Here is a 14,394-nt window from a genome sequence, read left to right on the forward strand (position 1 = left end):
ACAACACTAATCATCCACCTCACACTGTAAATATATTTTATATTTATTTTTTTGTTTGGGTTAAAATCTTTTTCAAAATATTACACAGTCATAGATGTTGGGTGGAAAAGTTCAAAGTTGATCATGCAACACAGCCAGACTTAATAGAGAAAATGAAACAAAGATTATTTGATTTCTTGTTCTTGTTGCTTTATAATCTGCATAGATTCAAAACAAACAAAAACCTGAACTAAAATGGCTCTTTCAATAACCATGATTAACCTGTAGGAGGCAGCAACGTGAAGCACCAGCCAATGATAACAATGACAAGGACACTGTCCAGCCTTTGTTGAGCTGCTTGAGTGATATCAAAATTTGGTTGGATCAGAATTTTCTCTGTCTCAATGATAATAAGACTGAAATTGTTGTGTTTGGTCGCGCTGTACATTTTAGTGCCTGTGTTGATGCTCTTAGTACTTTAGGTTCCCATATTCGACCTTTTACCAAGAATCTGGGTGTGATTTTTGACAGTGCTTTCAAATTTGATAAACAGATAAGCTCTGTTGTTAAAACCAGTTTCTTTCAGCTGAGACTATTGGCTAAGGTTAAGCCTTACCTGCTACGCAAAGACTTTGAAAGAGTCATACATGCATTTATTACGTCCCGTTTAGATTACTGTAACTCTTTGTATGTTGGATTGGATCAGTCATCCCTTCGTCGGTTACAGTTAGTCCAGAACGCAGCAGCTCGACTTTTAACTGGGACAAAAAAGTGCGACCACATCACACCGGTTTTGGCAACGCTCCACTGGCTTCCTGTTTGTTTCAGGATCAAATTTAAAATTGTATTAATTGTTTTCAAGATCTTAAATGGGTTGTCGCCTTCTTATTTATCAGAGCTTTTACATGTCCACACACCTGTCAGAGCACTGAGGTCTTCCAATCAGATGCTCCTCGATGTGCCCAGATCCAGGTTAAAAAAATAAAGGTGACCGAGCCTTTGCAGTGGCTGCTCCAAACCTCTGGAATGGTCTACCTATTAATGTAAGAACAGCTCAGACCATTGAAACTTTCAAGTCCTTGCTTAAAGTGCCCATATTATGAAAAAATCACTTTTTCTGGGATTTGGGGTGTTATGTTGTGTCTCTGGTGCTTCCACACACATACAAACTTTGAAAAAAATCCATCCATGCTGTTTATAGTGAGATACGGTTTCTGAATGTGTCCTGCCTTCAGTCTCTGGGTGAGCTGTTCAAAATCGGCACGGCTTGTGACGTCACAAGCCGAAACGAGCAGGCTAACCGCAACCATTAGCTCGTAGCGTTAGCATGCTAACGCTATGGCTAACGCTAGCATGCTAACGCTAGCATGCTACCTCGTTCTCAATAGCAAAGCACTGCTACAACACACACAAGTTCACCATAATCTACAAAAGAACTACTTACATGTGCGCCCTCATTTTGAAGTCTCCCAGCTAATCCTGCCTTGTAACTGACCAAAGTTGTAGAAACAGCCTTTCTTTTACTGTCTATGGAGCTAGCTAGCTGACATGATCTACATCTGAGCTACTGGGCATGTGCAGTGCAATCAAAGATAGTACAGAAGAAGAAGAAGAAAAGAGGTCTCACTCTGTAGCTAAAACAGAGACCAGCTGAAAAGAGGATCTGCAGCAGTGAGATAGAGCGGTGCAGTACAACACAAATATGGTGTTTTTTGAAAATTAAACCATGTAAACCTATTCTGGTACAACCTTAAAATACAATTATGAACCTGAAAATGAGCATAATATGGCTGCTTTAAGACCCATTACTATGCTTTGGCTTTCAAATCAAGTTGAGCTTTGATATCTTGACCTTGTTGTTGTGCTGTTGGTTATTTTGTATTGTATACTGTGTATTGTTTGTGTATATTATCTCATTGATTTTGAACTTTGTTAAGCACTTTGGTCAACTATGGTTGTTTTTAAACGTGCTATATAAATAAAATTGAACTGAACTGAACCAGCTGTAGGCTTAGTCTGCCGGAAAATACGATATAGAGGAAGAAGAACACCCTGTGATTTGGAAGATTTAGTTCCCTGAATTTGTCTTCCAGGCATCCATGTTCTCTTAATACATCCATGATATCAATCCAAAACGTTCACAAGCAACACGCTCCATCAGTCGGATAGTTACGGTTATGGTTTAGTTTTACTATACCCAAGTTGATGTTATAGTTTTTAAAGCACAGGCTGCTGTAAGCATCTGCCAAATTGGCAATAGTGCTGCCTGAGAGGCTAAACGCAGGGCATAAAGACCCCGGGCTCATAGTGCGCGGGTTATTTTGTTATTTACAAATAGTAAACTGCGCCGTTTTGCTACCGCTAACGTTTGTTATCAAACGGGCGATATAGTCGGTTCACCAGATTTTACATGACTACATAGTGGTTCCTTAGTTGATTTTAGAGAGCGGATTCAAATAAATGCATTTCGGGGGCTAACCGAGTAACGTTAAGAACAGTTATTAAAAACAAAATGATAGCTAGCTAACCGTTAGCATAACCTAGCTAGGTATCGCTGTCGGAAACAGTTTCTAACGTCTAAAGTTGGCCTAGCTAGCTAACACAAATGGAGACAAATTACCCTACCTTGGTAAGTTGTTTTGATATTGTTTTTTTCTGTTGGGATACTGAGGAAAGAGTGCTGAACATACATGTAACGTTAACGACATCCGAAGGGGGGGAGGGGGGTAACTTAACGTTACACTCATTTGCCAGTTTGCAAAGTAACGTTAGCTAATGTTACAAATAACGTTTTTATAGCAGCTAACGTTAGTTAAAACCAACATCCATGACATGTCGTTAATTCCGAACTATACGAAGGTTATAGTAACGTTAATGTTCACGTTTTGGTGAAACGGTTTCAACTTCGTGGTCATTTTAGAGGCTGTAACGTTAGTTTGCGATGCTGTTAAATGTTAGTGCGTAACGTTATCACTGAGGGGTGTTTCTAATATATTGCCCATCTTATGTAACGTTAGCTTAATTATAAGAACAAATTTGCATTAAATAGTAACTTGGTTTTACTAGTAATGTTTTAGCTGGTAATCTTTTTTTTCTTCTAATTTACAAAGGAACCAAATTACAGTAGTCGCTAACGTTAGCTAGTAACTTCCTTTACATTTTGTCTGTTCACAGAGGAGACCGAAGAGGAAACTCTGCTACCTTACAAACAAGGAAAGGTACGTTTGAAACAAATGTATGTAACTTACTCTCATGGATGTATTAAGAGAACTCTGTGAGTAGCTAACTGTTTTAACAATAGAGCTGAAACTTAGTTTCAGTTGCACGTTATACATATAATAATGTTTTTCAATGTTTTATATACATTTTATATCACATGAGCTTGAGTGTGTTATTCTTACATTCAATACACTTTCTGGGTGTAATCCCACTAATCATATTTTGTCACAAATAATGTATATGTTATGTCTTTCCCACACATTTGCCTTTAGGGAGTTTTAAATAATTTGTGTGTAATACCTATTCAATGGTGTTGAGTGGCTCAGCAGTTGTGGGAATTTTGAAATGTTGTTCTTACAGCAATTATATTAACCCAACCTATATGTTTTCAGTGCATCTAAACAATGGGAAGGAACGCTGACATTGGAAGACATTGATAGGATTTTTGATGACTTGGGTGAGTTGAGTGTGTATTTGTTTTGCTTTAATATTTTGCCGTTTGTTTTGCATTTTGATTATGTTAACCTACATTTACCTCTTATTTTCAGATCCATCCTCACATGATAATGATGACCTATTACCCCCATCTACTCTGCTCCAGACCTTTGATATTGAGACAAACCAGTGTAAGAAAGAGCCTTCACCTGTCCCCCTGGAACGACACCTAACGGAAAAACTTCCAAAATGCCAAATGGTAATGTACAGTCCATCACTAGAGGGACTTCTGCTAATATTACATATTATATTACATATAGATAAGTAGTCAAAACGTGTTTAACTCCTATGTTGGATAATAATAATAAAGGCGAAATATGTGAGAGGCAGTTTGATGCATCTTTTGAATGTAGCAGACGCGTCTCTGATGGTTGATTTTAACATGCAGAGGTGCTTAGTTTTGTGTTGTTTTTTTTTGTCACTGATAAGCAGCTGTTCACTGCTGTTATGTCTTCACATGGGAAAGGGCTGATGAGACAGTAGTTATACAAATTTCTTTTTTCCACTTTGAAATTTGATTTATTTCATCTGCCAGGCAGTCCCAAAATTTCCCCAAAACTTTTGCTTGGTTAGTAAAATGGTGGACTTCCACTTTCTGATTATGTGCTTGTTTATAGACTCAGCAGTGGTGTGTGTTAAGTCTTTAAGTTTTGTAACTCTTTAGGGTCCTAAAGGAGATGTACTACAACCTGCAACAAGGTCACTCAGTCCTAAACTAGACATTGGTAAGAGACTCCAAACTGTATTTAACCGAGAAAAACTCTAATGTCAACACATTAAATGTTCAGACTTGCACTCTTATTTTGTAGAAATGTTAAAGATGCTGCTTTTGTTGTTCCAGATTTGGACATCCCATTCAAAGCACACAGGCCAGTGAAGACATCCAGCCCTATTGAAGAGAATATGGTTGTTGAAGAGCTAGACAATGAAAAAGACCGAGTTGTGTCCCCACTTCTCTTTGCCTGTGAAGATGAAGGAAAAGAAGAGGCAAAGACAGAACCTCTACTCATCCAAAACCCCCGGTGCAATGGGCATGTCACAGAGGAGTAAGGAATTATTACTGCATTCCATGCTGGAAATAAGTTGTTTGTATAAAGTGTAGGATTCTAGTCAACACTAACATCAAGAGTCAGTTCATTTTCACTCTGTACTTTACAGCACACTTCTTTCAATAATTCTCCTTTCCTTTAAAAGAGACGACTCTCAGTTGGAGTCTCCTCCAAGCAAGATTGTTTTAAGCAAACCGAAGATGTCCAGTCACAAAAACAAGGCGGAGGGATCATGGTAAAGGCCTTTTAATTCTGAACTTAATGATTAGTTTGCTGCAAACACCCTAACGCTCCGTCAGTACCTAATGTTTTCAATACACAAACAAGTGTCCATTGCATTATGAAGAGTCCATTTTGTGTTTTGATGTTTGACATTTAATTGTCTGGTATCTTTGTTGATTACTTGGATGTTTGCCTTTTTAAATTTCACACTTTTGTACATACAGTGTTTATTTTTTTCTGCAGCAAAGAGAGTCACCCAGTCAAAGAAAAAACACCCAAAAAACCTCCAGCACCTGTTTTGGAAGGCAAAATAAAAACACCAAGGTAAGCAGTGCAGACTTTTTAATGTAAAGTTACAGTTATTTTTGTGCATTCACGTTAGATCTAGTGACTTAACAACACTGGATAGTTAAGGCCCATATCAGCATTTATTACCTTGTAGTAAGATTTACTATTTGCGTACAATGTACTGGTCGATATTCAAGTTTGGCGTCACTTGAATGGATGGTCATTAAAGAGTTGTTACAAAGATATTTACTTTGGCAGAATATTTCATAGTTGTACAAAAAAGTAATTATAAATATGTCAGTAAGAATATATGAAAAGTATCATTGAAGTATAATTATAACATAATACAGTATATCATTTATTGTATAATAAGAGTTACTTAATTGTAAATTACATTATTGTTAATAGCTACAGTATAAAATACAAATGGCAACAAAAATGGGATAATACATTGAGTCAGGAAAAATAAGTGTCAAAAATACATGCATGTGCAGCCCAAAGAGTTGTAAAAGATGTAATGCATACAATACTAATCAAGTCATTTCTTTTTTTCTTTTTGTCTATTCCCAGGCAAGAAAATGCAGGCCCACCTGTGTTAGCAGTGAGACAGGAGCCTGAACTTGCAGATCCTAAGAAAAAAATTGAAAATGTTCACATGCAGCCATCGGTGGAGTCCACCCGTGTGGGAAAAGACATGCCGGCGTTTCTTAAGAAGCTTAGAGATGCTGGACAGTCCAAACCTGCATGGTGAGTTTGTCGCTATGGTGCCTTGTAGGGTAGGTGTAGGGTGCTCGATATAAGGAAAATATGTGATACCGTTCTTAAATATTGCAGTAATGATATTCCTTGCGATAAATAAACAGTTATTAAAGTGTACTCAGTTCTGCATTTCTACTGCTTTGAATATTCTTCTAAAATACAACAAAATGCTTGTTGAATTTAAAACAAACGAACACATTGAACATTAAATTGTATATTAAAGACACCACTAAAAAAAGAATGACCGTTAGGCTACACTTTAAAGTGTAGTTTTCTAATGATATTTTCTTTCAACGAACAAAAAAATCTCTGAGTGTCTTTCGCTATGTCGCAGTCTTTTGCGATGTGTATATTGTGCCAGTTGATATTGCAATGACGATATATTGTGCAGCCCTAGTGCTTTCCTATTTGAAAATGGAAACAACTTAAATATACGTTTATAAAGTAAAGGCTCTTGTACTAATTCTTAATCCATTGTTTTGCCATTTTAGTTCCAGGAAGTCACCGGTGAAAGTACCCACTCCTCCTCCTGAGCCAGAGGATGATTTCCTGATTCTGGAGGATGATAGGCCACTTTGGTTTTCCATCCCAAGTAAAACTGCCACCAGTAAGAAACGGAGACAAAGCAAAACTCTCATCAACGACAAAGACAGCTCAACAGACAACGGCGCGAAGAATAGCCCACTAGAGACTGCACAAAAACCGCAGGATTCTGAACAGACAAAGAGCAAACTGGGAAGTCAAACTGTCAATCAGAAAACGAAGACGGTGAAAGGGAAAAATAAGATAAATGAGGTGACTGAGCCTGAAAATGACGAGGATGAATTGCCCAGTCCTGAGGATCTTCCTGCAGGTGACTTAATGGAACAAGAGAAACCAAACAAAAAGAAACAAGTTAAGAAGGTACCATCTGAAGAAAATGACAAGGAAGAGGAGCAACCTGAAGACGGAGTCAGCAGGGAAATGCATAAAGATAAACTCACTCTGAAAATGGAAAAGAAAGCTCAGAAGTCTTCTGACATGAAGAGATCAAAGTCTTTAAAAGATGGAAATGAAAATGTCAAGAAAAGCAGAGCTACTAAATTGAAGGGGGCCAGAAAAATGATGCAGGTGTCTGATGCAGCAAAGGAGACAATGTCTGTTGAGTCTGTGAAGGAACAAAGTGAGAGCAGCGAGAAGCATGCAGAGGCTGAAAACCTTGACTCTCTTTCAGGTAAGGACCTCCTACTGTTAAAGTGCTCATGTTATGCTTTTTAGCTTTTCCCCTTTCCTTTATTGTGTTATATATCTTTTTGTGCACGTTATAGATTTACAAAGTGAAAAAGCCCAAAGTCCACCCCAAAGGGACTTACCATCTTCTAGAGAAAACACTGTTCACAAACTGCTCCAAACAGCTCTATTGTAGTCCAGCCTTTACTTCCGTGACGAACGTGCGTCACTTTGTAACACACGTTATAATGCTAGCTAGCATGACACTCCATCATACTCTGCAAGTGACTAGCTAGCAGTACTTATTGCGCATGTGCGACTCCCAACAAAGATGGTACAGACGTGAGATGCCTCACTCTGTAGCTAAAACTCAACACACAGGGTGAAAAGAGGAACTGCAGCAGTGTGCAGTACAACAAATATATGGTGTTTTCTGAAAATTAAACCACGTAAACCTATTCTGGTACAACCTTCTAAATACAATTATGAACCTGAAAATGAGCATAATATGAGCACTTTAAAATCTCTGACTGATGTTGACTTAACATATTTCTGCTAGTGTTTATCATAAGTTGATGTTGCTCCTGTAGCCCCCAAATGTTGACACACAACATCAGTATGTGTGAATAGTACAACTGCTTTAAAGCTGGAAACTAAAAGATGTCAAACTTTAGCCCCATTGACATTTAGGTAGTGAAGTAATTGGTATACTCTGAATATTTGGTTTCAAAATTTGAACTCTAAAGAGCTTTACTTTTAGTAGAAGAAACAGCTGTGACTCAAATGCATGGCAGACATCAGTAATCAGTAGACATTAGAAACTTGTAATGGCAACAGAAAACACATTTTTGAAATAAAAAACAATGAAAATGAATGTATTAGAAAATATTTGATTAGAGATGCAGTGTGAAATGTTATTAAAAAGCAGTTATTTTAAGCTTTTAAAGGGGTGATAGAATGCAAAACCGAGTTTACCTTGTCATAGTTTAATTACTACAGTTCGGTGGGTAAAATAAGACATGCATAGAACCTCAAAGTCCCATTGGCACCTGTTTCCTATGCATATCTCACAATTTAAAACTGCAGCTGAAAACGGGCGAATCTCAACAAAGCTCATAGTTGACGTCAACTTGGTGGCAGTACCTTATTAGGCTCTAGTCTGTACCTTTGTCACGCCCCAAAATGTACATACAAACCACTGGTCTGAGGCCAGTTGGTCTTCTGAATCTAGGTCGCGCAGACCCCGCTGTGAGCTGGCCGTGGAGCTCCGTCAGGGCAGTGGCATTTGGTAGTCCAGTAACCCAGAAATGGTGACTTTGCGCCGGCTGTGGAGCTCCTTGCTCTTGTTTCATCCAGGGCTTATTCACAGGGTAGCATTAGGGCCCATAGAATAGCACCCGGGTCATTTTCAGCCCAACCAATGTTGCATACCCTATTAGGAGACCTTAAGGAACAGTGTGAAATACCCTATATAATCATTCTATCACCCCTTTAATGGAACATTAAACATTTCCCACAGACAACGAATTCATGAATTCTGAAGCACAGACAGAAAAGGATTTAGCAGGTGGAAAGGACAAACGCAACAAGCTACCGCTTGTGTCTGAAGGGAGTTCATCTGAAGACCAGATTCTTGGGAAAAGGAAAAGGAGGCAGCCTGGACAGTGGTGGTTGGACAATTTGATCACCAAGGAAACAAAAGTTACGGACAACCAGCCTACACTCAAGAAGTTAAAGCAGTACAGCCAAGAGCCCAGCGCAACAGTACCTTCACCTGTGAAGGCTAAGAAGAACAGAGTTTTAAAGAAAAGGAATCAGACACAGCTTGCACCTTCACCCAGTCATAACACAAATAAAGCTAAAGAAAAGAAAACCAAACAGAACAAAAACAGAAAAACAAGAGGAGACACAGCAGACAAGGTATTTCACACGAATAAGGCAGAGCAGTTTGAAGAGCAGGAGCAGCAGGAGGTCGCTGACCAGGACCTGGATGACCAGTCTAGTCCTTTGGACCTGACACACAGAGACCACAGCCATAACTCAGGTAAGGTCAATGGTGGGGGAGCTACTCCGATCCTTTACTTAGGAAAAGTACCAATACGACTATTTAAAAATACTCTATTACTAGTTAAAGTGCTGAATTTAAAATCCTACTTAAGTAAAAAGTAAATAAGTATTATCAGCAAAACGTGCTTGAAATCTGTTCAAGTAATACCTGCATTGGAGTTTTGTAAACATAAAGACCAACCAGTAATCTCTGTAATTTACTAAGATGTGATGTTTTACAGGGCAGCATGTATTTCAAAGAGTATACCATCACGTCTCTCATGAAAAACTGTCCACACCAGAGCCTGTCTCTCCCAGAGGACCTAGGGAACAGCTCCGGTCAGAAGAATCGGAGAGACGGAGGAGGAAACCTCCCGGTAACTGGTGGGCGGTTGATAATAGGTCTGAGGACGTGGAAAGCATCTCCTCACAGCCTCAAAAGCTGCAGCCCAAACCTCGTAAGGAAAGAAAAAAGCTGTCCAAACAGAACAGATCTCAACTTGGAACCCCCAAAAATGGCAAGATGGCATCAAAACCACTAGGGGGATCTCTTGTGCCTCTTTTGAAACCGAAGCCATTGTTGACTCCAAAGACTGTCAAACGCTCTTTGGCCACATTTAAAGACATTTTCACTACAGGCACAGAGACCCCGACGGTGGTGAGCAGCAAAGATGCCGGTAGGAAGAACAGACGTAAAGTCACTGCACCTCCTGCAGAGGCAGTCACTGCTACTGACTGTGCAACATTCAGTAAGACTGCCACAGATATTCCCAGTATGGATGCTGGTGAATCCTTACAGGACAGCACGTGTCAGTCAGAGGGCAGGTAAGGAAAAGTCTAAATTACTCTTAACACATCCCTCTTATTGACTGTATTAGTAGTTTTAATAATTTTGTTAATTATTTTTTGGCAGGTTAAAACCCCTCAGAAGTGGGCTGTCCTCCATGATTCCGCTGGAACATTATGAGGAGGATGTGGACTTGAGTATGTTCTTAAACATTAAACAAAATAATACATAAATTTACTTTATAATTCAAACATATTTTGTAATATGTATATTAACTAGGGCTAGGACGATATGTTTTTATCCTGATTCGATTATTTCACAATATGCGGGTGCCGATTCGATTTGTATTGCGATTTTCATTTATTGCTATTTTAGAAGTATTGCGATTCGATACTATTGACTTTTGCGATTTTCTTTTCCTTCTTTAACAAAAACAAAACTTAAATAATACACTTTTAGAGACAAGATATCATGAGACATTTCTGATAACTAGTTGTTTTAAAAAAAAAAAAAAAAAAAAAGTGCTCAGTCAGTCTGACATTTATTTCATTTGTAAAGAAGTACATGCAATACATGCATTTTTTGCTGGAAACGGTTATGATGTAGCCGCCGTCTACCATATAAACAGAAAACATTTAGGTGATCATTGGTAAAATTAAGTAAATAAAAAATATCCATTCCAGAAAAAAAATAATTGATTTTTAAAAATCGTCAAAAAAAACCTCACAATGCATATGTGAATTGATTTTTTTTTATTGATTTTTTTTTCACCACTAATATTTACTTCACTAACCTATTTATTTTGAGTGTTTTCTCCACACATGTTCCTGTTTAAATTTGATGATTTAACCATTTTTTTGTTTGTACAAGTAATTTATACAACTCTTAAACACCACTTCTTATGCCCCTGAAAACACAAACATTTTGCTTATTGTCTTGGACAAATTATCTGTTTGTAGGTTGACTAAATATGTGTTTGCCTTTTTGTCTTTGTCCTCTTTGACTCTGATGAAGACACAGCGGTGTTGAAACGTTAGTCTGTTTGCACAATTAAAAGCTGCAAACCAATCAGTGTGCTCCAGTCCCTTTCTCTTCCCTTGGATGTTGTTTTGGACCGCCTGTTAAAATGAACAAACAGCATGTACTCACATGGCTGTAATGAAAACAGCCCAATGCCTATGTGTATACTACATAAGTGGCCTGTAGTTTATACTTGTGCGTTAGTGAGTGCGTCGATCTCTGTAAGAGAATAGCAGGGGCGGCGTGTGTGTGTGTGTGTGTGTGTGTGCGTGTGCGTAGGGAGTGTTTGGTAGAGCGATTGACGGCGATTAGCTTCGGAGTGAGTGCCGCCTCTAGAGTCATAGTGGGAGAAACAAAGTGTCTCCCCTGTGCTTTCTGGCCACGGTGGGAAATCTGTAGCAGGAAAAGTTAACCCTCTCCTTGATATCAAGGAGAACCAGGAAATGAGTAGGGGAAATGCAACGCTACCCAGCCTGAGCCGAGCGACGTGTAGTTAAATTTTTCGAGAGGTGCACATCAGGCTATGGCTTAAGGTCCAGTGTAGGTTTGTGTCTCCGCGTACCTACGTACGTAGCCATGGCGTAGATTTTATGCAGAAGTATAAATCACGCTTGATGTTCATTGTAGACACAGTAGAGAGAAATGCCAGTGTGAGCTCAGTCTTGGATAGATAAAATGAAAATACCGCCCTTGACAGTTCTGTCAGGCCCGAAATGTGGGCAACCTGACTGCAACATTTACACTGAACCCTTTCACCTTCTGTGGTGAATAAAAGATGCAGCAGCCGGTCCTTTCACGTCTGGATATGTAGCTCAGGTCACCAGTTTAAACAGTGCCTTCTGGTGGTTTCATTGAAAACTGAATTTTCTAGATTAATAGCCAAGCCATCCCTTAAAAAATAAATAAATAAAGATTTAACTTATTTTATCTTTACTTTGTTCCAGTTCTGCCACCAACCAGAGTCCACGCTGCTCTCTCTTTATCAGATCTGTGTGCTCCTCCTCTCAAACCGCTGGTCTTACAGCCGCAGGATAAGGCCAACCTGAGAGAGTGGTTTAAGAGTCTCTGGCCTATCCCTGATGACAGTAAGGAAATACGTCTGATAAAAATCAGTTTTTAAATAATTTATAGATTTATTTGCAGTGACTTTAATAGATATACGAAACAAGTAGAAAGGACTGTTTCTTAACAAAACCATGAATCACCTGGTATTTAAATGATCAGGCTGTATGAATGTGGGGTATTCTCCTCGTCTCATTTGCATACTTAATGGAGCTGAGTAGGTTTGAACTTGAAAAATGTATTTACGAAATAATGTGCAAAGTAACCTTAATTGCACTGATGTCCCATTGCATCAAAATATATAATACAACAAATTTTCACATAATACACCAATATCTCAATTTCATTTTTTTTTATAAGGTTTTGCTTTTTATCTGTAATGTAGACATTATCTGTATTGTAATGTAGAATTATCATCAAATTCTTATGAAATAGTATAAAACATAAGCAATGATTGGCCAGACCTGTCATTAAATAATTGTTTCTGTTTAATATTGCAGAAAGTCCTGACATCACTCCAGACCATTTTGATTGGTACTCCTATAAGGGCAGAGCTATTGGCTTCCTGGTGGACCTGAACTGTGGCTCTTTCTGTAGTGGAAAAATCCTGCTGGGCTCCTACATGAAGAAGCCTCTGTGGGTGGATCACAGTGCCACAACAGTCAGTACACTTGTCATTTACTTCTCATTGTGTTCTACTCCTGTGTTTTATGTCATCCTATTGTCTCCCTCTCTGTCCTCTTGTACACCAGATATCTTAAAAGTGTTTTATTATTAATGATTTCTTTTAATTGTGTTTTTTAAAGGCTTTTAATTTATTATCAAGCTCTGTGAGTGTAACCATCAACGGCAAGAAATCACGCTTCTATCCCGGACCATCCTTTATGGTGCCATGTGGTAAGAATATCATTACATATATTAAGGCAAAATTAAAATGTTTAATTGTGTTTTAGTTGATTGCTTCTTCTCTGTCATTGTTGTGTCCATGTATCATCTAAACCTTTGAGCTGTAATTTACAGCTACATTAGAGATGTATACCTATGACGATTTAAGAGTCTTTTTGTTTGTTTAGCTGATGTTACTGCTCTGTTCACACAGGGCATGCTTACAGCATCCAGAACGTCACTGCTCAGCCTGCAGTTCTGCACTTCACCAGGGTATTAGCAGAAAGTTCAGATTGAAGTTGTCAGCTCGGTGGCTGCTGGATAACCATATATATATATATATATATATATATATATATATATATATGTATATGTATATATATATATATATGTATGTATGTATGTATGTATGTATGTGTGTGTGTGTGTAAATTTAAAATACCCGACTGAATATGTGTGACATCTGAAAGAATTAAAAGATGTAAATGGACTTTTTTTAGTTTTTCAGTTTAATGAATTTGATCCTTAGCTGTGCTTGTAATGATACAATTCTGTTAAAACAAATAAAGATAACTTGTAAATATGTTTTTTTGCTTGTATTTACTAGTTCTAATTGGCCATTTCCTATGATTGTTCATGTATTGTTTCCAGCCTCTAAGGGAACAGTGTGAACAGCTGTAGCCCAATTCTCTGAACCAGAACTGTATATTCCAGGATATTGTATATATGTCCAAAACATTTTTACAACCATATATACTATAGTGACAGATGTATTCCGATTCTTAACCTAAGTAAATATAGTGTATTACTATAGTGTAAAAGAACTCCATTAAAATGAAAAGTAAACAAAAGCTCTCCTTGTGGGTGCCCAGATAGCTCAGTTGGTAGAGCAGGCGCCCATATAGAGGTTTACTCCTTGACGCAGCGTCATAAGTTCTTCTTATGCCAAATGGTCCTTTCTTTACCCCTTTTACCTGAATCTATTCCTTTACATAAGAGGCACAAACTAGGAGTAGTAGACACTTGTACACTAAGTCCCTGGTTGTATCATTCACATAACTTGGGACAAAATGAATCAATCCTCATGAAACATTAACTGACTTACTTCATGAAGACTGAATTATGTTTTTTGTGTGTGATTTATTAACTTTTGTCCCCCCCCATGCCATTGAATAGTTTATTATACACTAATGCCAACATGTTACTTAAACAAGAACATTGGGATGGGATTGCTCTCTGATATTTGAATAAGCCTTAACCTATTCTGCAGTGATTTAGCTGTTATAGGCTAGCCTTCTCAAAATGTTCAGTCTGTTTCTGCAGGCTACAATGGCCATCACTGGTGCAGACACCCTGAAAGAGCAACTCAAATTA

General features: G+C 38.2%; 1 protein-coding gene across 1 annotated transcript; it reads left to right on the plus strand.

Annotated features, from left to right (window-relative positions):
* Positions 1-2,093: 2,093 nt before the first annotated feature.
* On the plus strand, positions 2,094-13,605 carry si:ch211-161h7.4 (transcription initiation factor TFIID subunit 3). Its single transcript, XM_031282136.2, has 18 exons — positions 2,094-2,608; positions 3,154-3,197; positions 3,591-3,655; positions 3,747-3,892; positions 4,358-4,418; positions 4,535-4,739; positions 4,888-4,977; positions 5,208-5,288; positions 5,823-5,999; positions 6,503-7,224; positions 8,740-9,264; positions 9,509-10,091; positions 10,180-10,250; positions 12,018-12,158; positions 12,636-12,796; positions 12,942-13,032; positions 13,235-13,366; positions 13,447-13,605. Exons 1-17 carry the CDS (start codon positions 2,585-2,587, stop codon positions 13,315-13,317), a joined length of 3,270 nt encoding a protein of 1,089 aa, XP_031137996.1. The 5' UTR covers positions 2,094-2,584; the 3' UTR covers positions 13,318-13,366; positions 13,447-13,605.
* The last annotated feature ends 789 nt before the right edge of the window (positions 13,606-14,394 follow it).

Source organism: Sander lucioperca, chromosome 1, assembly GCF_008315115.2.
Source record: "Sander lucioperca isolate FBNREF2018 chromosome 1, SLUC_FBN_1.2, whole genome shotgun sequence".
Classification (NCBI taxonomy): Eukaryota; Metazoa; Chordata; class Actinopteri; order Perciformes; family Percidae; genus Sander; species Sander lucioperca.